The 27,082-nt window shown below is 38.4% G+C and overlaps 1 protein-coding gene across 1 annotated transcript; it reads left to right on the forward strand.

Moving 5' to 3' along the window:
* Positions 1-26,606, forward strand: nckap1l (NCK associated protein 1 like). The gene is made up of 31 exons (XM_020636764.3): positions 1-176; positions 2,018-2,128; positions 2,405-2,497; positions 3,177-3,233; positions 4,676-4,818; positions 5,381-5,471; positions 6,427-6,564; positions 7,222-7,270; positions 7,810-7,966; positions 8,914-8,970; positions 9,073-9,169; positions 9,457-9,566; positions 9,710-9,842; positions 10,319-10,400; positions 10,520-10,578; positions 10,684-10,829; positions 10,971-11,103; positions 11,420-11,539; positions 11,903-12,042; positions 12,793-12,924; positions 14,574-14,792; positions 15,043-15,173; positions 16,515-16,612; positions 18,058-18,151; positions 19,377-19,459; positions 19,955-20,035; positions 21,993-22,086; positions 22,183-22,299; positions 22,910-23,019; positions 23,557-23,646; positions 26,052-26,606. Exons 1-31 carry the CDS (start codon positions 87-89, stop codon positions 26,166-26,168), a joined length of 3,372 nt encoding a protein of 1,123 aa, XP_020492420.1. The 5' UTR covers positions 1-86; the 3' UTR covers positions 26,169-26,606.
* Positions 26,607-27,082: the final 476 nt, after the last annotated feature.

A 27,082-nucleotide genomic window follows, 5' to 3' on the forward strand; every position in this document is an offset into this window, starting at 1 on the left:
TCTGTGTGCACTTGTTTCGGAGGGTTCAACAGCTACACAAGACCAGGAGGCCAAGGCACGAGTGGAGGTACAGGTGCCACAAAGTCATGGACTACCAACAGAAGCTCGCTGAAAAACTCTCCATCCTCAATGAGAGGGGGAACGGGGTGCTCATACGCATGAACTACATTAAGAAGGTGAGGGAGAAAATTGTGTTAACAGAAACTATAAATAAGGAACTTGGCCGTCATCTCATACGCTTGGGAAATTGTCTCAAAATGTCTTGAACCTAAATACACTTATTCCACTTTATAAAGATACATTTAAGCATTTTAAAAATGTATACTGGGTTATTACGTTCTCTAAAGTAAAGTAATACTGAACTATATTTAAAATGTTCGGCAATCATTTCTATTTTAAGATTCCGAAAGCTTCTTTTAAAGGAAAGAAGAGATCGAATGTCTTATTATTATTATTGAATGTCTAATTCAATAAATAATTAATTTAATTAGCCAAGCGTGTCAAAATACTTGACCTTTAATGCAATACAGTATAACGTACACTATAGAGTCTTATACTGCAGAATACAAAGGACCAATAATAAACTAGTAATACTGGCTATTAAATCAAGAGACTCTCCAGGAGCTATTACAAACTGCAGAGATTGAATAATGATAGATAAAACTGTGTTTTGTTTACAAAGTTTGTGTTAGTGTACACAGGCCTTAGCACAGTCTGCAGCACTGTCCTCCAGCTGCAACAAAGCTTCTTTTACCAAAGAGGAAGTGCAAACAGGAAGTAAGTCTGAGCTGTCAGTCAACTCAAATTTCCGTTATTCTAAACAGAATGTTTTTAGACTCACGCATGAAGAATCGAAACAAACAGAGATGGGCACTGTAATGACCTGACAGGTGGGGGGGTATGATTTATGTTTGATTTGACAACTCACACATTTTTGGATGTGCCATGCAAGACGTGACACATTCTTCATAAAAAAGTTAGTTGTATTTAACCACCTGTTCATTATTTACCTACTTATTGTTTTCAGTGGACACTTCAAAGGACCTCCCTTCACTGATACTTCTAACAGTCTATCATCCTAACTTTGTCTCACTTCTTCAGTTTCCAGTTTACTCACACCGTGCAGTATTTTAGAGACAATGCATATTTACATCACATACTGTATTCAGACTCAAATAATATCTTTATTCCACAACCGTTATAAAATCATCACCATGCACTGCACCTTCCAGTCATGTTTTTTTTTTCTTGTGTTGTTGTTTTGTTTGTCTATTCTTTATTTACACAACTGTCTTAGCACCTGGTCTGTGAAAAATGTCATTTTGATCTCTCCTGTATCTCTTGTATACCTTGAATGAAGATAAATGACAATGTAAAGTTGAACATCACAAATACATTAATGAAGAAAATAAAGAGAGAAAGACGGCGACCACACAACTCTCATGCTGACTCTAAAGCGATGGTGCAAAATCTACTTTTGAGATACATATGTTGAATACATATGCTTTGTTCATATGTGGACATGTTTATGAACTTATTTTATGTAGGAGAAGTAAATATCCTTTATGAAAACCCTGCCCAGTGAAGATTTGTGCATCTGTGCATGGCTACATTTTTTATTTATGCAGTCAGATTTGACAGTTAGGAGCTGCAGCACAGTTTTCTGCTGTCAGCCTGTAAACTGCCCCGCAGGAGCTTCTCCGTGTTAACTATCCTGCTCAAGGTCACCCTGAGGGTGGGTGTTGAGGGAGCTGGAGAAAACATTAATACTCACTCTGCCCACAATTTCCCCAGCTACTCTGAGGACAGAATGACTTTCTTCAGACAGGCTTGTTTTCTCACCATGGGCTGGATGCCACTCAGAATCTCAAAGAAAAAAAAATGACAATTAAATCCCATCAAGACAACCCACAGAGCATGCTGTCAGCTTAAAATGTATTAAATATCATGGATTAAGCTGCCTAAACTGACAAAATCTCATCTTCACAGCTTTATAATTTCCTACCTTGTGTTACAGACCTGTGCAGACCCCAAAACGCGTCCCCCCCTCCTCACAGAGAAAGCCACAGAGCCGGCCATTAAATACATCAACAAGAAATTCCCCAACATTGACTTCAGAGGAAACATCGTGAGTATAAGCAATCAAAAAAGGTCCTTTATACACAACAAAAACTGTTATATTGCAGGATATTTGCTGTATGATAAAGGATCTGTTATTGGGCCTAAAATGATCTTTTATTTTATTATTTTGATATTTTCCTATGACTGACGGTTTTATCAAGTAGCAGGTGAAGCTAATAAACTTCCCCACAAGGACAATAATTCAGGGGATATTCGACCTTTCACACAGTGTGACACATAACTTGAGTAGAAATGAAAAGTCTTCTTGATTGTTTTCTTGCAGCAAAATCTGACCAGCATACAGCGACAGAAATCAGAAGTGTTGGCCGCCACATCGAGCTACTACGACTCTTTCTTGGATGTCATCGAGTTCAGGGTGATTGTTTCTCTCAGCTCTTTATTTATTTCTCCTCAAGTTCAATATTCAAGATTCACATTTTGACACTGCATTACAAAAGGTTCAAAATCAATGCCATAGAGAAAGATGCAGAAGTAATAAATAACAAATACACATTTACGATTAAAGAAGAATACAAAAGAATGAAAAAATTGTTTTTCTTCCAACATTAAACAACAAATCTGATATTAGCGGACTGTGATGATGTTTGCGATTCTCCCTCACTGTCTGTCTTTATGTTTCCTTCTGCACTGGTATTATTTTAGGCGTTTTCATTTACTGAGGCCATTTACATATAGAGTGGTTTATCCTGATATAGAGAGAAATAATCTACTTTACTTCTTCTGGATTTTTTTCACTGTGGTTTGATGCAGTTTGTTGCCTCTCCCTTCACTTTTGCATATTTTCTGTGATGGAGTTCTTAACAAGGCCGGTGATTCATCTGTATTTGTAAAATTGAAAAGACCTCAATCCTGATGGGATATAAATATGCAAATGCACAAAGATTCTAAAGCTACAGGAAGAGATGAAAATTAGGAAAATTATGATGATGATGATGTTGGTGATGAACGACATTTAGGGATAAACATAATTTCATGTATTTTGATTTGGTCTTTGTCTGTTTTCTTATCTAGTTCTTTGTTTCTCCTTCATTCAGGATCACGTTTATGAGTTGCTGAACACGATAGACGCCTGCCAGTGTTTCTTTGATATTGTGAGTATTAACTGTGATGTAGCAGTCAAACATACACAACATCTGTGCCTGTTTGTTCAAAACTAAACTGATTGGAATAGAGCTACAGCTATCGGATAGTATCCAGTCTTGAATCAGGTTTTTTGAAAAAAAAAAAAGTAAAAAGTAAAAAAAAAAACAACAACTTTAGTTTGTGTTGTTCATGACGTTAGAGAAGGATTGGGATCACTTCAATAAAATAAAAAAAATCAGGATTTTCTTGATCATATCAGAGGTTAGTCTTCACAATTTATTATTTATTATTACACAGAATACTGTTATATCAAAGAGATTGTTTGTGTGTATTTTGGCAGAGCACTTTCTGTATTTTCTTTTCGTCTAATAATTCAGTTTTAATCCTAAAAGCCTAACCAGGGATGGGGGTTGCAAATTAGCCAAGGCTAGAAACCTTTTTGCATGGCATCTACTTTGTACTTAACATATGAAGCAATGTTAACTGCATGTGTCCCTGTTAAATAAACGAATAATAACTTGGATTTGGTAATACTTAAAAGTCTGAATCTGGATCAGGTTGATCCTATCCAGTTTTACCTTTAACAAAAAGAGGAGAAGAGCAAAAGTGAGCTGCATTACAAATAAGTGGATTCCCAAATCTAGATCATTCTCATCCAGTTTAAAGCATCTCACAAATATAACTGTAGATCCTTTTGAGGCCATATAGAGAGAGTCTTTACAGTCTTTGGATGATTATTATTGCAGTCATTATTACATACATGTTGCATCCTTTGAGAGCCTTTAAATGATTTACACAATAATTTATTCTCATACAAATAATATTAAAGTGTTATTTTACCTTAAATCTACCATTTTCTGTGTAAGCCTGTGTGCTTAAAGGCTAGCATGCTTGTTGAGGGAAAAGAGCTGTGAAGAATTTCAACTAAGACAGAGTTAAACAAGTTAATGGATTCCAGTGGAGACAGGTTTACAGGTGCGGGGAAAGATAGAAAAATGAAACTGTTACAATCACTCTCTTAATTCTTTTTTTTCCAGAAAATTAGTATCAATGCACTTCAAACATGCATGTTAAACTATAGTTCACTTTTAAAAAGGAACCTACAACTTTCAATCAGCATCTTAACAAGCCTGCAGGGTGTGTGTGCTTCATATAAACACACCTAAGCAGACCATTATAGATGTGTATGCTGGCACATGCTACAGTATAGACCATACAAATGTGTGGGTTTTTTTCCAACCCAAATACCCTTCTTGAAAAATATCAAAAACGGATTATTTTAAACTAAAACAGATAGAGAACAAATAGATCCATTCCTTCAATAATCGTGTCTTTCTTTTATATCCATAAATGCTCAAATATCTTCAGTATCTGTGTCAGACTGAGATAATTTCCGAGTGCCATTACAGTAAATCTAGAGACACTCACTACACTTCAATTTTCTTTTCAGTTGATCAACTTTGACTTCACCAAGAACTACTTGGATCTGATCACCACCTACACGTCTGTCATCATCACGCTCTCTCGCATCGATGATAAGAAGGCGCTGGTGGGCATGTTTAACTGTGCCCATGAAATGACCAATGGGAGCAGGTTAGAAAACATGAAACTGTTGTATGGATGCTGAGGTGATGTCATAGACGGAGGACAATTGTATTTAGTAGTTGGATGTGCTAATCAATAACAGGGTTGTATAAACGTCTGTATTTGCTGAGTGCAGATACAACAACTTCATGTAGGTCCTGTAATCAAATCAAGTCTGAGACATTCCATCTTATTAGCCTAATAACTGGTTAGTATTTTAATTAACACAGACATCAGCTGCTCAGCACTAACCTTTTCAGAGTCCTAAGTGGCATTCTGACATATTGAGTCCTCCTGCTTTGCATGATATCTATTTATACAATGCAAATAATGCAGTATACTTATCTCCATTGAGACTTGAGCTAGGAGCACAAACGCATGCATTTTAATGTCACATTTGAATCGCACACACCGCTAGCCCCTTGAGAGGAAGTGGTCGCAGCAATTCAGTCGCCCAGTAGTGTATTTTATTTATAGAAACCATAACCATTACAGTCTTAAAAAAACCTGCAAATAATCCAAGACATAACAACATGCATTGATTAATTGTGTGCTGTAATGATTCCTGCAGCGACCCCTCCTACCCACGGCTCGGCCAGATGTTTGTGGAGTACGAGCATCCATTGAAGAAGCTCACTGAGGAGTTTGGTCCTCACACTCGGGTAAGCTCTGTGTGTTTTTATGCACTAAGGACAAAATCACATTACCAGTCAAGATGTTACTTAATTTATAATGTGGACGATGTCCCAATAGAGACGTGGTGTTACCAGAATTTTAAACATTGATATGATAGTAGTTCAAAATCAAATGATGTTGACACCTGTTTAGATACCATGGCAACAAATAAAAAAGTCCTAGGCACCAAATCTTGGCTATAGTCTTGTTTTTAATTTTTTTTAAAAATTCAGACGTACTCCTGCACACTGTCTGCGATGCACAAATACACTTCAACATTTTGGTTGAGAAATGGGAAAAAGGAATACATTTTTACAACCCTAGTTTACCATCGAAGTTAGATTGTTAGTAATAAGATGTTTTCTGTGCTGTGAGTCTGAATGTCGTCTGTCTTACACTGAATAAATACAATAGGCTATATTTTTGGCCATAACATCTTGGAATTCATTCAACATCATTTACTGTATGCAAATGTAAATATAAAATCCATTAGCGTTTGCTGAAAAACATCATTAATTTGTACTCTATTCTTTAATAGCAGCTTTCTGCATTCTTTTTAGAACCTGGCTGCAGGGTGTTCTCCATTCAGCCATTAAACCATTAGCACATGATTTTCTAAAATTAAATTATGATCTGTTGAACTACAGGATTAGACTTCCCTTAATGTGTGCAGTCTAACCATGAAACAAAGCTCAGACACAAGTACACAAATGTAAGAGGATGTGCATCTGAGTTCCCCCATTGTGTGGAAGATTTAATAAACAATGACACACCCAAAAGCAAATGATAATGATTAAATCACAGCTTTTGAGCTTTGGAATGTTTTTCAATAATGTACTACAATATTCCTTCTTTGTCCATTAATTTTATTTTGCCTCTTCTCTATCTCTGCCCGTCTCCGTCTTCCTCACCCACATTTTCCCTCCTCCCTCCCTCTCCAAGTCTGTGACGGCGGCGTTGCTGTCTCTGAGGATGGTGTACCCACGCAGGAACCTGCCAGCAGAGCAGTGGCGGAGCGCCCAGCTCCTCAGCTTGCTGAGTGCTCCAGCTGCCATGCTGGACCCGACCTGCTGCGACACTGTGAGAGTCCAAACTCCATCACCTCTCCTCCTGTATTTATCTCTGACAGGGGGAGAAAGAGAGCGAGGAAGGGGGTGTACATGGTTTTCTAGTGATGTCAGGCACAAGTTGTCACAGTTAAAAGAGGCAGTAGCAGTAAATGTGTTGTCTTGGAGGTCACAGATAGTCCACTTTAGTAACACGTTTCCTCTCCTTCCATCATAGAGCTATCATTACAGTAAGACAACGGTTTACTGTGACCTAATACTCCTCCTTGAGCATTTTTCTCTGTCATTCTTCCATTTTGCACAGTTCAGTCCTCTGCTATCCTCGCTGCTGTCTTAAAAATGACTGTTACTCATGAAATTATGTTACCACCCTGTTTCCTGAGATTTCTTCATATAAAACCAACAAAAGGTTAATAGCTTTAGCTATTATATGTAACAGATACAATCTAATTTTTAGGTGGAAAAGTAAACATTTGAACAGATAAAATCTCATTTAGAAGGCTTCAGTTGAAGGTCTAGCTCTCAAAATTGTTTATGACCAACAACAAGAAGAATATAGCATTTTATTTGCGTCAATATTTCACTTAATCATAGCTCCATACATGCAAATATAGAGCTGTACTGTAGATGTTTTTTTTTGGTCAATTAATTCGCTTTATTGTTACCACAGATGGCTTGTGAATACCTGTCGATGGAGGTGATGGAGCGCTGGATCGTTAGTAAGTTACACATTTAACTTAGTCCATAAATTCACCCAATAAATGATCATAAAACTAAGCACTTATACTAGAATATTTCAAATAGGATAGTACTTTATTGATCCCCAGAGGGGAAATTCGGGAAAATCGGTTTGGCATCAGTTTAAGTTTCTGACTATTTGAAATGACATGTAAGGAAGTGCAAAAGAACAGACTATAACAATATAAAAAGGATAGTTCTACGTTGAACGTGATCTTTCTTAAGAGGTATTTCAGTAAAAGATGTTTATAAATGTATATTGGACTTAAAGGAGCACTGTGCTGTCTAACTTCACTTAGATGTTTACATTGAATATCAGTTAATCTAACATTTAAATATACTTATAGTTACATTTGTGGTTTTGCCCATGTCATTTATTTAAAAACTTTGACTTTTGATGCCCTTAATCACAATCTCTGAACATTCAAAGATTCTTTCAGTCACTTTTTAAACACATGCAGCTATGAGAAACCACATCCAAACACTGTACCCTAAATGCAGCTGCCTGTGCTCCCTTTAGTTGGCTTCTTGTTGTGTCACACCAGCCTGAATACAAACCAGGCATCCCAGGAACTTTGGAAGATGGCTCTGCGGAGCGGCCTCTTCCTCACCCTCACCAGAGATGAAGTACTTAACATACACAAAGTCTCTGAGGAGCTCTTCGACAGCTTCAAAGGGTATGTAAGCCGCGCTGCTACAGTGTTCTCTTAATGCACCGTCGAGTGTTAGAAATAGTTTTAGGTGACGAATACAAATTTAAAGAGGCAGATAACAGACCAAGAGTGCAAGATAAAGCGCCCTCTTGTTTCAGACGGTTAGTAAAGGAGAACTGAGTTTAAAATGCCATCCTCATTTCTCTTTAATTAAAGTGTCGTGAACTGTTGAGGACCTCTCGTCTGGTCTCTGTGATTGCTCATTAATTCTGGAAAGGAAGCTCTGTGCTGGGCATTTATCTGCATTCTTAACTGCCTGATACTTAGATATAGATACATTACATATAGGAATGAGTTTTAGCTGGGATTATTATATCAGATTACTACACAAATACTTGAAGTAAAAAATATCCATTCATCCAACTGAACAGAAAAGTAATCATATCTTTGGATTTTTGTAATAAAGAACATTTCTTTCAAACAATTAATACAAAAAAAAAAACAGCAGCAGGGGCCTTAGTGCTGTAAATCATCAAGCCCCGCCCCTTGTGACGTCAAATTCTGACCTGTTTTATTTATAATGTTGAACATTTTTAATACATCTACAGTCCAGATCAAAACTTTAACAGATTTATTTAAGGTAGCGTCTACTGCTAGATAAGTAGCTTTAAGCCTGACCCACTTTAAAGGACTGTTGAAATAAAATAACGTTAGACTATCCCTGATTCATTTCTAAATTACAAAAAAAAATAATAATCATGGGAGCATGAGTTTGTGACATGTGTATCCTAAAATTACAGGAGAAGAAAAGAAAATAGCATAATGAAATTCATGCAAAAAGCCAGTAAAAGTAAAGCAAAGACAAAAATGATAAATAATTGGATTAAATTTAAAAAATGCTTTAATTATCATTATTCTTAATCAGTTGATTATCACATTTGGTTATCAATGTTTTCCTTCATTTTTATCAGATATAGCAAGAGAGTTGCAGACATCAAGGAATGCCGTGAGCACGTTATAGTCAACGGGTGAGACTGGTCAAAACTGACACGTTTTTCCATCACTTCAGTATTCTCAATATGAGCTGTGAATCTCACAAACCCCCTGACCTTTTCCTGCATTATTACCAGAGGAGCTCTGCACCGAGAGCGGAGGCAGTTTCTGAGAGGAGCGCTGAAGGAATTATTCAAAGTTCTGGAGGATGAACCTGGACTTCTGGGACCAAAGGTATAAGCACAGGAATTAGCTACCAGCATTTGAGGAATTTAAATCATTCTATTACTGCAAGTTCTAGGTGCATAATGAATTTGTGGTCATGTGACTTATAAACAAAACTGTGTTTCTGATGTGGCTTCGTCCTGCCCACATATTGGACTCTTGATTGTATTTGGACAGCAGGGGAGAATTCCTTTGAATGACCTCTCATTTCATCATGACTTTTACCAATCTTAGCTCCGACTCCTTCCTAACATTCCTCTTTCTTCTCTGTTCTGTGTGACAATCGAATCCCACAGGCCCTGTTTGTCTTCATGGCTCTGTCGTTTTCCCGTGACGAGGTCCTGTGGCTCGTCAGACACTCTGAGAATATGCCAAAGATAAAAACGCCAGAGGATTACATTGACAAGTAGGTCGCACAAATCTGGCAGCTAAAAAGTTCTCCACCACTGCAACTCCAGCAGCATCTATGAGATATAACTGTCCTTTAGAAAAGATTTGCATTGGCTTTTTTCAGACATTGGTGTTGGTTTGTTCTGTCTGTTCTTCCAGTCAAATGGCAGAGCTGCTGTTCTACATGGAGAAGCTCAGAGGTCTGATGAAAAACTATTACCTTGTAGTTCAACGCTACCACGTCCAATACCTGTCACAGTTTGATGCCCTGGTTCTCAATGACACCATTCAGGTACGTGCAGATATCTAGAAAAAGTCAGCTCACACTCGCACATCACTAATTCAGGTGCTGAGTCGTAAAAATCCCCACTAGATATGATGCACACTCGCAACACTATGGACTCCCAAAGATATCCTTATTTATTTGTTATATATAAAGGCTCTTCTTCAGGTGCACGTTGTAAAGCAAATAAATTAGTATATCTTTGGGAGTCTTTGTGCATCACATGGAGTCACAGAGTCACATGCAGATATCCTACAAAAAATTGAAAGAAATTTAGAAAATGACATTGCACCAATGCAGGTCTTATGGTCCCTGTCCTGCTGCTGCTAGAGAACACACAGGCCCATACACAAATGCACACTCACAATGCAGCACTCAATTATGTGCAGAAATGAAGGTGAATAATAACATTTCTGTACAATTATTAATACATGCAGTACTGTATTTGTAACATAAATCATGAAACCTTTATTTCTCCTCTCCAGAACATGTATGTTTGTCCAGAAGAAGAATCAGTCCTGATGACTTCATTTGTCTCCACGCTGTCCGCTCTGTCAATCAAACAGGGTAATCTCAACAAGATATGGCAGATTATCTAAAACTGAACACACTCCAAATAACCTCTACTTCAAATGCCCCATGAAATATGCAGTTTGAATTATAATGCTCTGAATTTTCCCCTGCAGTGGAAAACAAAGAAGAGTTTGACTTCAGAGGACTTAGACTGGACTGGTTGAGATTGCAGGTGAGTAGAGTTTCATGCTCCAAACAGAAAACTGCAGTGTTTTCATTTATAATTTTAGACACTGAATGGATGTAACCTTGACAGTTTATCTGTCTTCTGTTTAAGGCATACGCAAGTGTGAACAAGGCTCCTCTGCCATTAAAGGACTACCCTGACTTAGCAAAGGTGATGAACGTGATCCAGTTTCACACCAGGATGGTGGACAGTGTGGAGGAACTTCTGCAAGAGACATCTGAGATGTCCATACTCTGGTCAGATTCTCCTCTCCTCTCCTCTCCTCTCCTCTCCTCTCCTCTCCTCTCCTCTCCTCTCCTCCTCCTTTCCTCTCCTCTCCTCTCCTCTCCTCTACTATCCTTATATAAGGGTGTTTCTTTTTATGTTTCCTTTATTAGCTTCTACCCTCGAGTCTTCGAGAAGATGTTCATCCAGAGCAGCGAGTTGGTGTCCATGAAGCGTTACCTCATGGCGTTCCCTATCGCCTGTTCTCACTTTAGCCTTTGTGGACACCCTCTGTGCCCAGAAGAGGTCAGTGTTCAGTTATTTGCTGACCAGGCTTTTACTGTCATCATCAAAATCAATGAATACACCGGTTACACTTAGTGCCAAGTTTTAATTGTAACACTGCATTATGATAGGAAAAGATACTGGATTTTTTTTCAATTGATGACCATTTTCTCATTTTTTTTACTCTGAGATACTGCAATTTTGCTGTATTTGCTTTTTAATAACAGGAAAGTAAGAATAAGTAAAGTTATATCTGCTTGTTTTAAAGTTCACTCACGTGTGTGTGTGTGTGTGTGTGTGTGTGTGTGTGTGTGTGTGTGTGTGCGTATGTGTGCAGATAGGAGCAATGGAGAAGAGGAGTCTGCGTCTGTGTGTGACCTTCTTGGAGCAGATAGCCAAGCTGACCAGCAGTGTTGTGTTGGAGATTTGTGCTGAGCAGTGCAACCTCAATGACCAGGTGAAGTCTGAAACTATTTTCAGTACTGAAAAAAAAACTTCATTATCTAGCCAGGATTGATTCTGCCAAACTACACATCTAAATATAATCTCAGTCGTCACAATTTGGCAGCGGGGCATTTAGCTTCAGGCGGGGGACATATTTGAGACTTTGAATAAAAAGATAAGACAAAGCTAAAACTCTGGACTTGATTAACGTGCTGTTATTTCTCTAATCCCCCTGAGGAAAATATGATGAAGCTGTTTACATTGGGCATGTTAATCAATATCTACTTGGCTGCATTCTTTCTCCCTCTCTCTTTTTTCCTAATACTTTCCTCTCTCCTTCTCTGCATCCATCTCTCTTTCCACTCCATCCCTTTAGTTGATGCCCAAACACTGTGCTGAGAGCATCAGCGCAGCTCGCCACAGGAAGCAGAAGAAGCCGATGCCAAAGAAAGGAGAAGTCCAGAAAGAGAAGCCAGGCGCTGAGAGCCTGAGGAAAGATCGGACCATCGCCACCAAGTCAGATTTTCTTTTTGTTGCCCTGATCATAGCGATCCTTTCTCAACTTATCTCACTGTGTTTGATCCTTCACTAAGTACACAAACCTGGCAGAAGTTTAGAAAAGTAAGTGTGATAAATACATCCCTGACTCTGGAGATGTGCAGAGTTAACAACTAGCACTTCTTCAGATCAAAGGGCAAATAAATAAACATTGCACAGTTTATAGGTCTGATTTGCAAAGGAGGGAGTAAGGTCAATGCAGGTCATGTGGGTGGAAGTACTTTTGCGTCTACTGACACTTCGAAATGACTTCCTTTAACTCGTGACACATTTCTGTCCTTAAGACACCAGGAAGACAGGATTAAATCCTCTCGCCTACAGGCCATTATTTCTTCTGAACTTTATTACCATTCAAGTTGTGTCAGTCACGGCTGACAGGTACTGAATCAAGCTATTAAAAATAAGAAACAAAACGCCTCAGTGTATTAAAAATAAACTCTTCTACTGGCAGCACATTAAATATTGGCATTTTTATTGTTTTTACCTTATTATTTGGAGAGCTACATTTCTCTAATTAAATCTAAAGACTTGTAATTCTGCCTCTATCCTCCGCTCAGTTTACCTCCCTACTGCCTATTTATATAATCCTCAAACACATTCATTACCTTATCTGTGTGAGAAAAGCACTCACATACTACAGTCATTGTCAATAAAATGTGTCTTAACTTGCATTCTCCCCTTCTCTCTCCCTTCCTCTCTTTCTCTTAGTATGGACAAGATGCACATGATGCTGACCGAGCTGTGCTCCACCTACAGCCTCTGCACTGACTTTGTCGTCTTTGACCACATCGTCGTTCCCACAGAGTTCCTCATTTCTCATCTGGAGACACGCCTCTCTGAGTACGCTGAATGTGGGACGGGAGTGTCATAGTTGTTTAAATAAATGTTGGTGATGTAGTGGTTCTAAAAGTTTCAAAGAATTCCGTAAGATGATATCTTGAAGTTTTTTTCTAAGATATCTTTAAACACTAGAATCTGTGCAATTCATATTAATATTTTTCATATTGCATATGTAAAGGCTAATTTATGAAGTGCTTTTACAAAAAAAATGAAAACAGGATATTAAGAAAGAAACACAAATACAGAATGCAGATGATGCAAGACATTATGTTCAATGTAAACAGCAAAATATGTAAAAACAAAGCAGAGAGAAGGCAGAAGGATGATAGAAACATTGAGGAATGTAAAGGAGGCAGTCAGAATTAAATAGAATATTTCAAAAATATATAGAATGAATGAATATAAACATATAAAAGCAAAAAACTAAAGTTAATGTTCTGTGAGGAACTTTTGGTTTGTCTCAATTTTGGCGCCCTCCCCCGTGGACTCATTTTGTCTTATGCATGTATAAGTAATGTTTTCTGACAAATAATCTCATCCTTCCCTTTTTAAACAGCCAAATGTATCACACCCTTTGAGTCTTTCAGGGTGTTCTTAACATCCTCATCTGACACTTACCCCATGGCAGCATTAATAGACATTTTTAATAACATCATCTCTTCTTTAATGGGCTCATTTGTTTTGTAGGTCTTAAAGAGACATCAGCATTCATTTTAGTCTTTTTCATTACCAGATAAAAACTCCTCACAGGAGACATAAATAAAGATAAAGTGTTTGGATTGCTCTACACCTTACTTCAGCATTTTTTATTCAAATTTACAGTCATGGAGAAAGACATAAACACCCACTTTCATATTTTAGGGGCATGCTGTTCATTCAAAATGTTTCCCTCTGCCAGTGTGTAAATGAGCTGTATAATTGTCTCTCATTTTAGTAATGCAATGGCATCATGTCCCTGTTTTTAAATGGTGGAGTCTACATCCAAACTCATTGACTTAATACTTGTGGCTGACATCCACACTGAAGAGAGGCTATAAAAATGTTAAACACTGTGACCAGGATGGTTTAGAGGAATGGGAAACACTTCAAACTTCATTTTCTCCCTTATTCCCACTTTGGTGCACAGTGGTCAATCATTTGGAGCTTTTCTCTTTATAAATTGTCTCCTCCATCACTATTATGAAACCTGCTTTTCTATCCTGTAGGTCAGACTGTGTTGCACCCCCTTAAAAATCTGAAAATACATCCATCATGTCACTCTCTAGTTCTGTTTTAGTGCCTATGGTTATTTAGATTAGGGGATTGGTACCAGGGCAACCCAGTGTTTCTGTGTGCTCTGCTTCATCTCCCTGTCTTAGCTGATGCTTATCTCCCCTGTCACCCTTGAGTAGCAGCATGCTAACAGGGATAGGTCCAAGCAAGGTGAAAAATTGTAAATTCAGTTCACTCTGAGAGGCAAAGAGAAAGTTTTAATTGAAAACATAAATAAGATTGCAGTGAACCTTACAGGAGTGATTGTGCTGACCTATAATGAGCGTACTGTTCCATGCCTCCATGGCTCGTTTAATCTGTTTTAAGGTCCCATCTGTCCGCTCTTAATTATACTCTGACTTGGTGATAAGTGACGTTGGTTAAACATGTTTCTCCAGGATCATCGTGAGAATGGCAAATTACAACCAGGCCACCCAGGAGATAGCCCGTCCCTCAGACCTCCTGGCGGGGCTTAGAGCCTACACGGCCAGCCTGCAAAGCCTCTCCAGCTACATCAACGTGGACGTCACCCGGCTGATGAGGAATGTGCTTCTGCAGCAGACGCAGCCCCTGGACCCTAGAGGAGGACAGACCATCACCACCCTCTACACAAACTGGTGTGTGCGTGTTATACAAAGTATTAACTGTGTAAAGGTGTCCATGTAGAACAAATTTATCCAACTGGATAGTGAATCTTTGACATTTGTAATGTTGCAATCATGCAAAGAAAAGTACTGGAAGCAACATGTAGCTAGCAACCATAAGTACGTCTTTGTGGTTTCTCTCCGTCTGCCTCATTTCCTGTCTTTATTTTTTGTAGAAAGTAAGTTGTTTGAAGTCTGAAGATTTTGCTTTTCTCACTCTCAGGTTCCTGGAGAGCCTCCTGCGCCAGGCCAGTAACTGCCTCATCGTTCACTGTCCCACGATGCACTGCTTCGTCAACCAGACGACTGACAACGACCCGCATTTTAGAGCGGAGGAGTTTTCTGATATATCAGGTTGGCCCCAGTGCTTAATCACAGAAATTTGATTTGAAATGTTTCATTAGTCAATATGAACCTCGAGGTAGATTTTTTGATTACATCTGGATGAATGCTCACATCTTTAATAGCAAAGTTAGACGTGCTGCTTTTTTGCACATCTTGATGTAATTGACTTAGTGTAATACAAAAAAAAGAATTGCAAGACTAATAACACAAAGCTTTCATTGCATGTTGCATCTTATGTAAACTCAGTTCAAATATATCCTAGCCATAGCAACCACAGCCATAGCAACAACTCTCACTTTTAAAGGGATTTACAATAAACATTGCACACTAAATTTATGTATTTAAACTCCCAAAAAGTATGAAGAATGTTTGTCAAGGTATGAAAAATTTGATGTTAGTCTTCTTCTATGAGAAAGTCTGCATGACAGGTGGAAGAAGGCCTTAAAGAGAGAGCTACTGCATGTGTTCCTCCATTTTGACTTTTTTGCAGACAAAAGTTATCATACTTGACAGAATCAAAATGTATCTCTGAACGATTAAAGGTTCTATGATAAAGGGCTGAAAGATTTACGAGACGGCTCCCTGAAGGCACTACTTGCAGATACCTCTCACTGTGACACCACACACGCAGAGGGAGAACTGTTGCTCATGAGGATGTGAAGCCTGTTATTGTTGCGATGTGTGTGATGCTCTCATTCACACTGCCTGTCATACTCTGACTCTGCCTGGCAAATGTAAAGCTCAGTATTGCTTATCATCTCCCCAGCATTTCCCTCCATACCTCATTATAATTCCAGCATCACATATCTCTCCTCCGTGCAGCCTCCACACTATAGGAGCAGTGGACCTCCCTATGACTGTATTACGGCTATATTTACTTCACTCCACACACACATGGTACCCAAGAGTCCACTGCACTTCAATAGACGCCCCCCTCACAATGTCATCATCTTTGTCTATATTTACTCCGCAGTGAGGTATCTGCCTGCCTCACAGTGACTCACTCGCCCATCCATTAACCACCTCCAATTTTAACCACACACGTCCTTATCCATCATCATTCAGGCAGAGATGTTGAGCTGAGTGAAAGGTCTAATAGCTGCAGTTGTCTCTCTCCCACTGATTCAGCTACTCTCAGGAATCAGATCGGATCTGTGTCCTTTGTTGTTTTTGTCATTGGCAGAGAACCAGACCTCTTATTTGATTCATGTCAAAAATCCTCACTACAAGCAAGAAAAACATCTTAATTTTTACCTGGTCCTTTTGTGCATTTTTGTAAACATGTTCAGCTGTTTGAGATCAAAATCTTTTTTGGCTTCATGGTCATCATTCATGTCATCTTCTGAACAGAGTTAAAAGCCCTGGCAGAGCTGATTGGTGCATATGGAATGAAGTTTCTGAGTGATAACCTGATTTGGCACATCACCTCTCAAGTCAGCGAACTAAAGGTACAGTAAGATCAAATCTATTTTCTTAAATCTTCTGTATTTTAAGGATTGGGTTTGAGCAGTGGTCGGCTGAATCACCAAGTTAAATGTATAAAACAATGGATTTTAGCCTACTTGTCTGCAGCTGGAAGACTTTCTGACCCTGAATAAAGAAAATAAAAAGTTGTAATGCCTTCATGTTATGCAATGATTTTCTTTAACCCCTTTAGAAATAATGGCCATGTAACCCACATGAACATCAGATATAAAAATTGGCAGCTTCAATATGCCTTTAAAAACTGTAAGGCCCTCTATGTGAAAGACGTGCAAGGGATAATTGCATAATCAATCACAACTGGCAGCATATCAATTTTTATTGTTCACTTTCACACAAAGAAAAGTCTCTAGGTCGAGGGGGTAGTGTGACAACTTTGAACTGACATTCAATACAAGGAACACAGCATCTCCTTAAACTGTCAAAATATAACTGGTGTCGTGAAATGCGTCAGTCTCCTCAGTTATGATTCAACTAAAGAAAAGCTACAAGATAAGCTACACAAAATGATATAAATATAAAAACTGTCATTAACAACTCGAACAAGAGGATGAAATTTCATTTGAAAAAAAAGGTTAACAAACCAGTCGTTCAGTCAAACACAAAGGATGACAGGAAACAAGGCATAATGAGCTGTGCTACAATTTTATATTGTCATAACAACAAATAGAATATTAAAATGTAATTTAATTTAAATTCAATGCACATACATTTAACAGTTAAAACAGCTTAACCACACAATATTGGATGTGTGCCAGTAGCCTGATGTAGCCACAAAGCTAGTTTGCTATTAGCTTTGAGTTTAACAAGGTTTTTTTCTCTGTCAAGATTGGAGCTTGCTTTAATGTGGAATAACAAACTGTGTTATGATAACATATCCTAAACATGAATAGTTTTCATTGACAGGTAACCGTAAGAGGTGATTTTTTTTTTAGCAAAGGTTAGCCATTTATTTCAAACAAGCTTCCTAGCACTTTGTGTGGTTAGCTCTTTTGTTGTTAGCTGTAGCTAGATTGTTTCAGGTCTAGGTCTTAACAAAGTTTGGAACAAATATTTAAAAAGTATAGTCTGTGTGTTAACATAGCAGTAACAAATGAACTGTAAGTCTTCCATTAAAGATAAATAAATAGACTACATAGATTTACTCATTTAGAAGTGATTTTCTGTAACGTGAGATGTTGTGCTTCAAAGTGATCTTGTCTTTCATAACATCTGATCCACAAGAAGCCAGTTTGTTCTGCTGCACTGTGTCATGCTCCAAGCTTTAACACATTTGACTGTAGCTACTCTTCATGTACTGCCAGCAGATCTATCACAGTTATGACCTCCCTCCATTAGGACTCCCACACGAAGGTGGCTGTATCACTGTCTTTTTTTTTTTTTTTTTTTTTACTTCCCTATCTCCTGTCAGAAAATGGTGATTGAGAATATGGACGTTCTGGTACAGATGAAGAACAACTTTGATAAGCCCGAAGAAATGGCCAACCTGAAGAAGAGGCTGACAGGTGAGAAGTGGAGAGGGGAAGGGGGAAGAGATGAAAGAATGAGAGGTAGGGGGTGGAAAGCAAAGTAATAGATAAAAGGAGTAGGTGTAGAGAAATGGAGACAGGATGAGATCAGGTAGTGAAGATGTATAAAGTGAGAGAAAATGATGTCAGGGGGAGGAGAAACGTGGCAGGAATCTAAAGAGGAGTACGATGGATGAATCACTCAGACCATAATTAGTTACACACGGCCATACACATATATATTTATTTATTTATCAGAACAGCTGGTCCATGTTCTGTTACATAGAGTAGTCATTTATTGCAAGCTATCATATTAGCCTAATAGAAAGATGCATTTTCAGAATATGAATGAGGATTGATGTTAATCTATGGTAATGATCATTATGAGAATAAACTTTACTTATGTAGCACTTTTCTTAACAAAGATCAAAAGTGCTTCACTAATTATACAGAAATATAAAAGGAAAGGAAGCAGATAGAAACAACACAGGAAAAAGTGTTCAAAGAAAGATAAAACAGAAGAAGCCTCCTGGCAACAACTACAACATGCACACCTATCTGTGAAATCAGCCTTGCCCCTATTTATGACAAGTTCTTTACAATTTTATAATGAAAGGGATGATTAAAAAAATCATGGCCGCTAAAGATTTTTACCAATATAGAAATGAGCTTTAGAGACCCAAACTGTTTATTGTGCCATGCTGTAAACATGTTTAACTGGGCTGTAAAAATAAACTTTTTAAAATTGGCTTTAACGGGGGGTTTCTTGGCGTTTGCAGCCAGCCTCAAGTGGACACTCAAGGAAATGTTTTTTTTTTCTTTTTGCACTTGTGCATTGGCCTCATTTTACAACACTGGAAGTTTCTTCCTGGTTTAAAGCCATACATGTACTTTATCTCCTCCTGTGGAGCCCATATAGTCACAAAATACAGCAGTACTCAAATGATCATTTTTATTGAACTCAAATGCTGTAACTAAGCCAGCAATGTAACACCACCTGGCGTTAGAATGACAGTTGATTTTTTCATAGCATCAGAGGTTAATCAAGGTATAAATAACCAGCAAAGCTGTCAGACACTTCACAGTAATAATCTCATCTGCCCAGCCATGACATGTTCTCATACGTTAAAACAGAAATAGTCACACATGCAGCCACGTGTTGTACCATATAAGACAGAGGTTTATCACTTCAAATGCTGATCTGTTTCATCTGCACTTGTAGGAGGAGAGAACGTGCTGAAGAGGATGACAATCGTCGGGGTTATCCTGTCCTTCAGAGCAATGGCTCAGGACGGTCTCAAAGATGTAATACTCAACAACATGTTGTCATCATTCATTGCATACTCCCACCAGGCATAAACAACCAACCAGTGTGAAGTATACTTTTTAAACTCAATTCAGAGTGATAGTATACTCTTTGAACTAGGAGAGGTAAATTCAGAGTGACACTTCATTCTTGAGCTCATGGAGAGTGGAGTGATTATTTAGTTGTATCTCAGGGTTCACTCACATGCTTACAGACCTGCATGTCATGCAACTGAAGTAAGTGGGTTATGTACCAATGAAGTTAGAAGCAATATAAATTGCCAATATCAACTTTGTTATTAACCTATTTCAAAAATCTGAACAGCACAGTTCATCTCAAAGTGTTTTTCAGACAATACAGGTTCATAATATTAACTTGCACTGTCAATCACCTGTCATATAGAGCTAGGAGAAAACCGCCCTAGACTACTAGAAGGTAATTTCTTTATTATGCATGATCATAATAATACTAGTTCATATAATCCTTTTATCTAGATCCTGCATAAGCATTGCCCATACATGATTGGGCCCATCGAGTACCTGAAGGACTTCATCACCCCTGAAGTCGACATCAAGGTAAAACACCATAAAAGATCAATCCATATATTGAGGAATGGGAGTGCTGTATCAAGGTTTCTCTGTGCACAAGTCATCCACAGTTTAACAGAATTAGATCAAGGGTTTATTTTCAAAAGGCAAACTTACTGTGGGAGAATTCAGGTTGATGGTATATATCATATTTTCATTTGTACAAATACATTAACATTAAGGACTTTTGAGAATTGACTGTTTGCCATCAGAAGTTTTGCAAACTGCAGCACAGCGTGTGGCACAATATCATTGATACAGATATGAGACAACTCAGCTGTAGATGTGAGTGGGAGAGTGGCAGAGAAACAGTTTAATTGTTTTTTTCCTGTAGTCCCATACAAATAAAATTCCTTATCTCCCTGTGGAGCCATCAGTGTGACTGTGACTCATGAACTCCCCCTCCTTCACTTACGTCTGGCCTCTGAGTGCAGCATGACAGCCGTGCCACAGCAGAGGCCGGATAACCCCAAAGACGTCAGCAGCCCCCTCATGCCTCCGTGAGAGAGAGAGACTCTGCTGCTTGCTGCAGCTCTGCACTCTCGACCACATCAGTGGAAACTTTCTGCCCAGACAGGCACACAACCAGAAATAGGGCTAGATCAAAACCTGTGTGTCAACACAACGACACTCTCCAATGATTTAATGTGACACAGAGGAGAATATGTGTGGGGCAGGTACATGCAATGAACAGCAGAGATTAGCACTAGGCTGTTTTTAAGGAGTTTGTTAGCAAGAAAAATGAATAAATTACTGTATGACTAAAATAAATAGCATGAAGTTCAGAATGCACTGCCTGCTTCAAACTACATTTTTTTTTTAAAAGTTGGATATCCTTCAAAGCTATCGGAAACACAAATACATCATAGTTTTCTGACCATGTGATATACAGCAGGGTCTTCATGCATGATAGTGAGTATCTAAAAATGCAAGAAAATGTATTTAATATTTAAGATATTGTAATGTCACTCTTTGTAAACTTTTCTGATTTGGTGTGAATATGGTTCATTGAATTTATCATAGGACCAGGAATGTATAATGTAATTTGTTCTGCAATCCAGTCATGGAAAAAAAAAATTCACACAGCAGTTACTAAGCTGTTTACACTTAGCATTAGCTCTGTCGGCCCGGTATCAACCAGGCGTCAACCGCCGGTGTTGAAAATCGAAGGCGATGCAGAAGTTGATTTAATGTAGGATAAGAGTTATGCATAACTAGGCGCGTAGCTGACCTGATTGACAGGCTGACGTGTTGTTAGGTTGACTGAAAGTTAGGTTGAGACAGCATTTTCAGCCATCGATTGGACTTAAAAGCCCCCGGAAGTCACAGATGGGTGATGTAACTTCAGGCTTCGTCCATTCATATTTACCGACAATTGTATTGACAGTGGTCAGTGCTCATTGTCCATCATGGTTGTCTGTTTGCAATGTGGGAGTTTAGTGAGGATTGTTAACTAAAAACTAACTGCAGAAATCATATAATTCATTTCTTTAACAATACGGCACTACCTAACACTATGGAGCCGTCGTTTGGCAGTGCATTTATAGCTTTGAAAACAAGCAGAGGAATCTCAGCTTATGTTTCATGTGTCTGCTTACTACTAACTATGAAATCAATAATGAAGCATTTTCGAACAACATTCAGGGACAAATTGAACTGAATTTGCTCAGATGGCAGGGCTTCTGCTCCCTCCTCTGAATATTACTCAGAGAACTCAACATTACTTCTTCAGTCATGGTCACACGCGGCAATAGTGTGTGCCAATGTTGATCAAAATGTGATGACAAGGCCCACATAGTCAGAGAGAAGCTTTGGAATAAGTTTCTCTAATGGTGACAAGCATTTAATTTCACCCTAATGTTAGTGGATATATAATGTGCAATTGTACTATTTTTAACAGACATTTCCAGAGACTACTGCTTTCTACTACTTTCTGTCCATACAGGTGACTCTGAGCATTTTTGAGCTGGCTTCTGCTGCAGGGCTAAGATGTGATATCGATCCTGCCCTCGTCACAGCTATTGGCAGTATGCAGACAGGTAACACTTATTATTAGTGCCGCTTCTGCAGACAGAGACATCTAAAGTCAGTCTATAAAAATAGTGTTCTTCCATCTCGTTACGCTTTCTTTGTAGATAACACGTCAATTGACGAGGAGTACAAGCTGTCCTGTTTGCTGCTCGTCTACATCGCCGTGTCCCTGCCTACCCTGACCCTGGACCCCAACTCCTTCTACAGCCGGGAGCATGGCGGTGCATATTCATTCATCCATTTTCAGCTCTTACTAACTGCTTGACATTAATAGCTCTCCAGACTGCCCTAACACAAATGCTAATCTTTGCTTCCTCCACTGATTACTTACCCGCTGCTGATAGTGTATCAAAACAGTACTCCACCCTCAAACGCTAAGCCTATTAGCATCATCAGTGTGTTTCCAGTGTGACTGATGTGGTCGGAAGCAAAGTATGGTGGTTAATGAGAAACACATTTCGTCTGAGAGACGCTGTTTACAGATAACTTCTACTGACGTGCATCGATACAGTTACTCTTGGCATGTGGCCCCAAATGTTTGGCCCCGAGCCAGGACTACAAGATCCAGAGAGCGGTTGGCACAGGGCGGCTTTTGTCTCTGATTATTTTCTTTGTCTGTATTTTCCATTGGTATGTTTAAAATAAATGGATCCTGTGAGCCTGAGGAAGTATGCCCAGTATGTGTCCTCTTTAGTGCCATGCATCATTAAAGAAATGTCTCCAATTGTTGGGCCATGAAAAACATCCCATTCCCTGGCTAAAATTACAGGACATGCTAATCTTTTCTTTCTAATTTTTAAGGTTAAATATGTGTGTTTTATATTTTCTCAGGCCACAACAACAACATCCACTGTTTAGCTAAAGCTATCAACCAGCTGGCTGCTGCCATGTTCACATTTCAGAACAAGAACATAGAGCAGCACCTCAAGGAGTTTCTCCTGGTGAGTTGCAAACATTTTTACATTTCTCACATATTAAATGGATTATATAACAGTTTTGGGCTTCAAAAATTGTAGTTTGATACCTGAATTACTCTGGGTTAAATGCAGGTTTACACACATAAATGATTTTACAGTTCAGTTTTTTACTAAGTGTTGCAGTTTTTCAAGGCTTTAAAGATTAAATATAGGTTGAATAGTCCCTCTTCAAATGAGCTCTGATTATCTGATTGACCTGCACCCTTAAAGATGTCTAAAGGAGACCTTGCTTTGTATTACATGCAAGATTAAAGTTTTCTATCACAGAATTATTAATTAGCTTCAAAGAAGCGACAGACGGTGGTGGCATCATGCAGAGAATCTCAGAAAGGCATTAGCAGAAACAGTTCTTATACTGCAACAGATGAATGATTTCTTGGGCAAACTACTCCGACAATATTTATATAATATATAAATAATAATTATAATATGTTTTTTCAAGTTCACTGCTCGCCTTGACTTTGTGTTTGAGGTGAAATCCACCTCTGTTTTATTTCTCAGATGGCCTCCTCCACTCTGCTTCAGCTGGGACAAAATGTGGAGCGAATAGAGAGCAAAAACCGAGAGTCGGTTTATCTGCTCCTACACATGGTAGGTCGGCCATTTCTGATTGTGTATTTTTAATTTAACAATAAGGAATTTCTAGGTTTATAAGCTGACTGATGGAAAAACCTCTGACCCATCATTAATTGAGTTTTTTCTCTTGATTATAAGCCCTTACACCTGCAGTGTTTTCTGTAAAGGATTATTCCTTATCGTCGAAGCACTCGTAAATTAATGATTAAAGTCATTAAGGGCATCCTATTAACCCTTTATAGTAAAGAGGAACTTCTATTTCAAATGTAAGGAGACAACTTGTACCATTTCAAGAAAACAGAAATCTCATAAAGTACAGTATGTGCAGAAAAATGACATCTATTAAAAACCTTTAAAAATCCTGCACACATATTCGAGTTGCCTTTTACGATGGGAAAATTGTGAAGGTGCAAATGTATCATATTAAAGAAAGGACATGATTTATTCAATTTGTATGCAAACAGATACCACAAAAATACAAAAACAAGCAACAAAGTGATCCCACCAGCAATTACCAGTACATGTATTCAAGAATGAATACATGAATGAGCTGAACATAGATACTGTAATCTGAAAACATGGATTAATAAACATTTGTAGCCTCCATGTGTTAATAATGAAGCACATCTCAACTCTTTTTATAGCCAGAAGGTTTTGCAAAAAGGAGCTTGAGTGTAGGTTATTGAAGTCTATGAGAAAATGAACCCACATGTCACTCCAGTTATTCCCTTTCTTAATGCATGTATGGTCTTATTCAAAAGCCTCAAGTCATCGTCCTCTTCCATACATCATATTGCAGGGCTCAACATTATAACCGGTCCACTTGCCAAACAATTCATTTTCCTGTGCTATAGGGTGCTTTGTCAGTGATTCTTGTGACATCATCTCGTTAATTACTGCTACAGCATCAACATTTCATAAGCGCCCGTGTGTGTGTGTGTGTGTGTGTGTGTGTGTGTGTGTGTGTGTGTGTGTGTGTGTGTGTGTGTGTGTGTGTGTGTCATAATTGAAGGCAGTCGCTGTGACAGCTACACTGCTGTCACTCCCACGAGCATGCTCACTACATTCAGATTGTACACCCAACCACAGACTGCAGTGCAGGTTTTCTCTCATGAACTTGTATGGTAAAATGTTTTTAAGAACCACAGGTTGCATGCCAAAAGCTGCGCAAAATCAACATTTAGCCAAGAGAAACATCACAGAGAGGTTGAGGGAGAGTGGCAGATAGTATGAAAACAGTAATGAGAGAAAGTTTTAGCCACACTGGTGAGACTGCTGGAGTTGGCTGGAACACGAAGCAGCTGAGAATTCAATTTTTTGCCAAATCTGCTGATTAATGTAGACATCTGTGGACAAGTAAAGTGAGTATTGAAAAGACAAGGTAAAGACAAAAGTAATGTTCCTGGGCAAGTGTTCACAATAGTGGGGCCGGTGATCTTTAAAATGTAACATGCTGTAGTCAAAGCCTTTACTTACACTTTTTTTTTAACTTTATTTTTATAAACAAACACAGAAAAACAAGATAGAACAAACAATTGTTCCTCCAAACATTATTTTGTTTTACTGACGGAAGTGTCAGTTCATATGTAATCACCTCTCAAGGTTACAAACATGATCTATTTTTTAACGAATTGTCGATACTTTCCTGCCCTCAGATTTGGTGAGAAAGTCTTTCTCTCTATACTTTGATTATTAGTCACAATGTCTATTCAGTCAGACTTTGTTGGAGGTTTGGACTGTTACCATTTTCATGTTGAGAAAGAAATATCAACCCTGATGCCAAAAAGGTTTTGTAGTACCTACCTGTATGTTACCTCCTGCCAGTGTGACCATTTATAGTCCTTTTTAGTGAAATAGATCTAAATCAGTAAAAAGGAGTTGGAACCCTTTCATTCACCTTTGGTAACTTCTTGGTCCCAAAAAAACTCTTACTATCAACTGCAAAACTTGTGGCTTCAAAATAGTACTCAACAACTAATATATGACCTCCACTTCTTCTCAACATGCTGCCTTAAATACTCAGTTTCAAACTTAATAAATCCATAGTTAACATATTTCCCAACAAATTACCAATGTATAAAAATCGTCCATTGGTTTTGGAAAATAATATATTACTGAATTGTTTTTAACAAGTTCAGTCAGACAACTCACAATTGCTTCGTCTAAAATATGTATTGCAGCATAACATAGTTTGTGATTGGCGTCAGAAATTTGAGGTGTGAGTTGATGACATCTTAAACCCCCCTAGAAGGAGCCTGTGTGGATGCTGGGAATGCTAACCCTAACCCTAACCCTGATATGTCCTCAGTATAAGAGAGAAAGCTGCATTTTTTGTACTAACAATAAAAAAATGATAGAGTACCTCCAGTTTCCCCCATTATCTTTCTCTTTTCTTTTTTTTTTATCACTGATTCACTCAGATTGTGGAGGAGTCTCCGTTCTTGAGCCAAGACATGTTGGAGAGCTGCTTCCCGTATGTTCTCCTCAGAAACGCCTACAGAGAGGTGTACAGAGCCTTCATCGTCACTCTGGGCTGAGGACTTGAACTCTTTTAGCTCTATTTGTCCATTTTAAAGTCAATGAATGTTTCATTTTCATTGTTTTTCAGTCTCATAATTAAACAGCTCATCTCAGTCACACTGGGTTAACCATGACCTAGAATAATAATCTGATAATGCTTCCTGTGTGTTTGCACCGTACAAACACTTGCTTTCATGGTGCTTATCTGTTGATTTGTAGATTTACATCGGCCTTTGTTTTACTTATATTTCATTGTCTATTTCAGATAAAACACATCTGTTTCATGACATAAAAGATACATTTAAAGTACTTTTTGGAATCAAACTGAATTTTTAAAGCTTTTAAATGAATAATTGTAGACTGAAAAACTTACAGAAACCTCCCCTGGCAACCTGTTGCTGATGTATACATATTTTTTTCCACAAGCTTATTCAAATAAAGATGATCATTTTGTCGTTTTTGCTTTCTTTTTGTGTTCCTCTTGTATTTGAAGTCCATCTTCCCCCCCAGCTCCCCTCCCGTTCCTACTCCTCCTCCTCCTCCTCCTCCTCCCTCTATTAGAGTCTTGTCCTCATAATTTTTCATGTAGGCCTACAATTTAAATGATTCACTCCAGCTTTGCAGAACCAAAAGTGCTTGCTTCTAATTTTAGACTCATCCTTTTCAGTGATTTTACTTTGCAACACTCTTTCCTTTTGCTTCCTCCTTCTTCCCTCAGCCCTGTTTTCTGCAGCTACATCCGTTTGGTTGCCACATAAGGGATGTGGAGTGTGTGTTTGTGTGTACGTGTGTGTGCAAATTGTATTTAGGGCTCTAGTGTCTGAGGCCAAGAGAGCCAGCCCTCTCAGAAGAGCACAGGAGGTTGAATTCCCAATACAAGCAACGCTTACGTGAATGAACATTCATGAATAAACACATGACGGTTCCCTTC

Source organism: Labrus bergylta, chromosome 5, assembly GCF_963930695.1.
Source record: "Labrus bergylta chromosome 5, fLabBer1.1, whole genome shotgun sequence".
NCBI lineage: Eukaryota > Metazoa > Chordata > Actinopteri > Labriformes > Labridae > Labrus > Labrus bergylta.

Bases quoted from the DNA above. Each gene is read 5' to 3' on its own strand.
- nckap1l (XM_020636764.3), top strand. From the start codon at position 87: ATGGACTACCAACAGAAGCTCGCTGAAAAACTCTCCATCCTCAATGAG. The intron at 2,498-3,176 runs GTGATTGTTTCT...TCCTTCATTCAG, and splicing joins TGGATGTCATCGAGTTCAGG to GATCACGTTTATGAGTTGCT. The intron at 5,472-6,426 runs GTAAGCTCTGTG...TCCCTCTCCAAG, and splicing joins AGTTTGGTCCTCACACTCGG to TCTGTGACGGCGGCGTTGCT.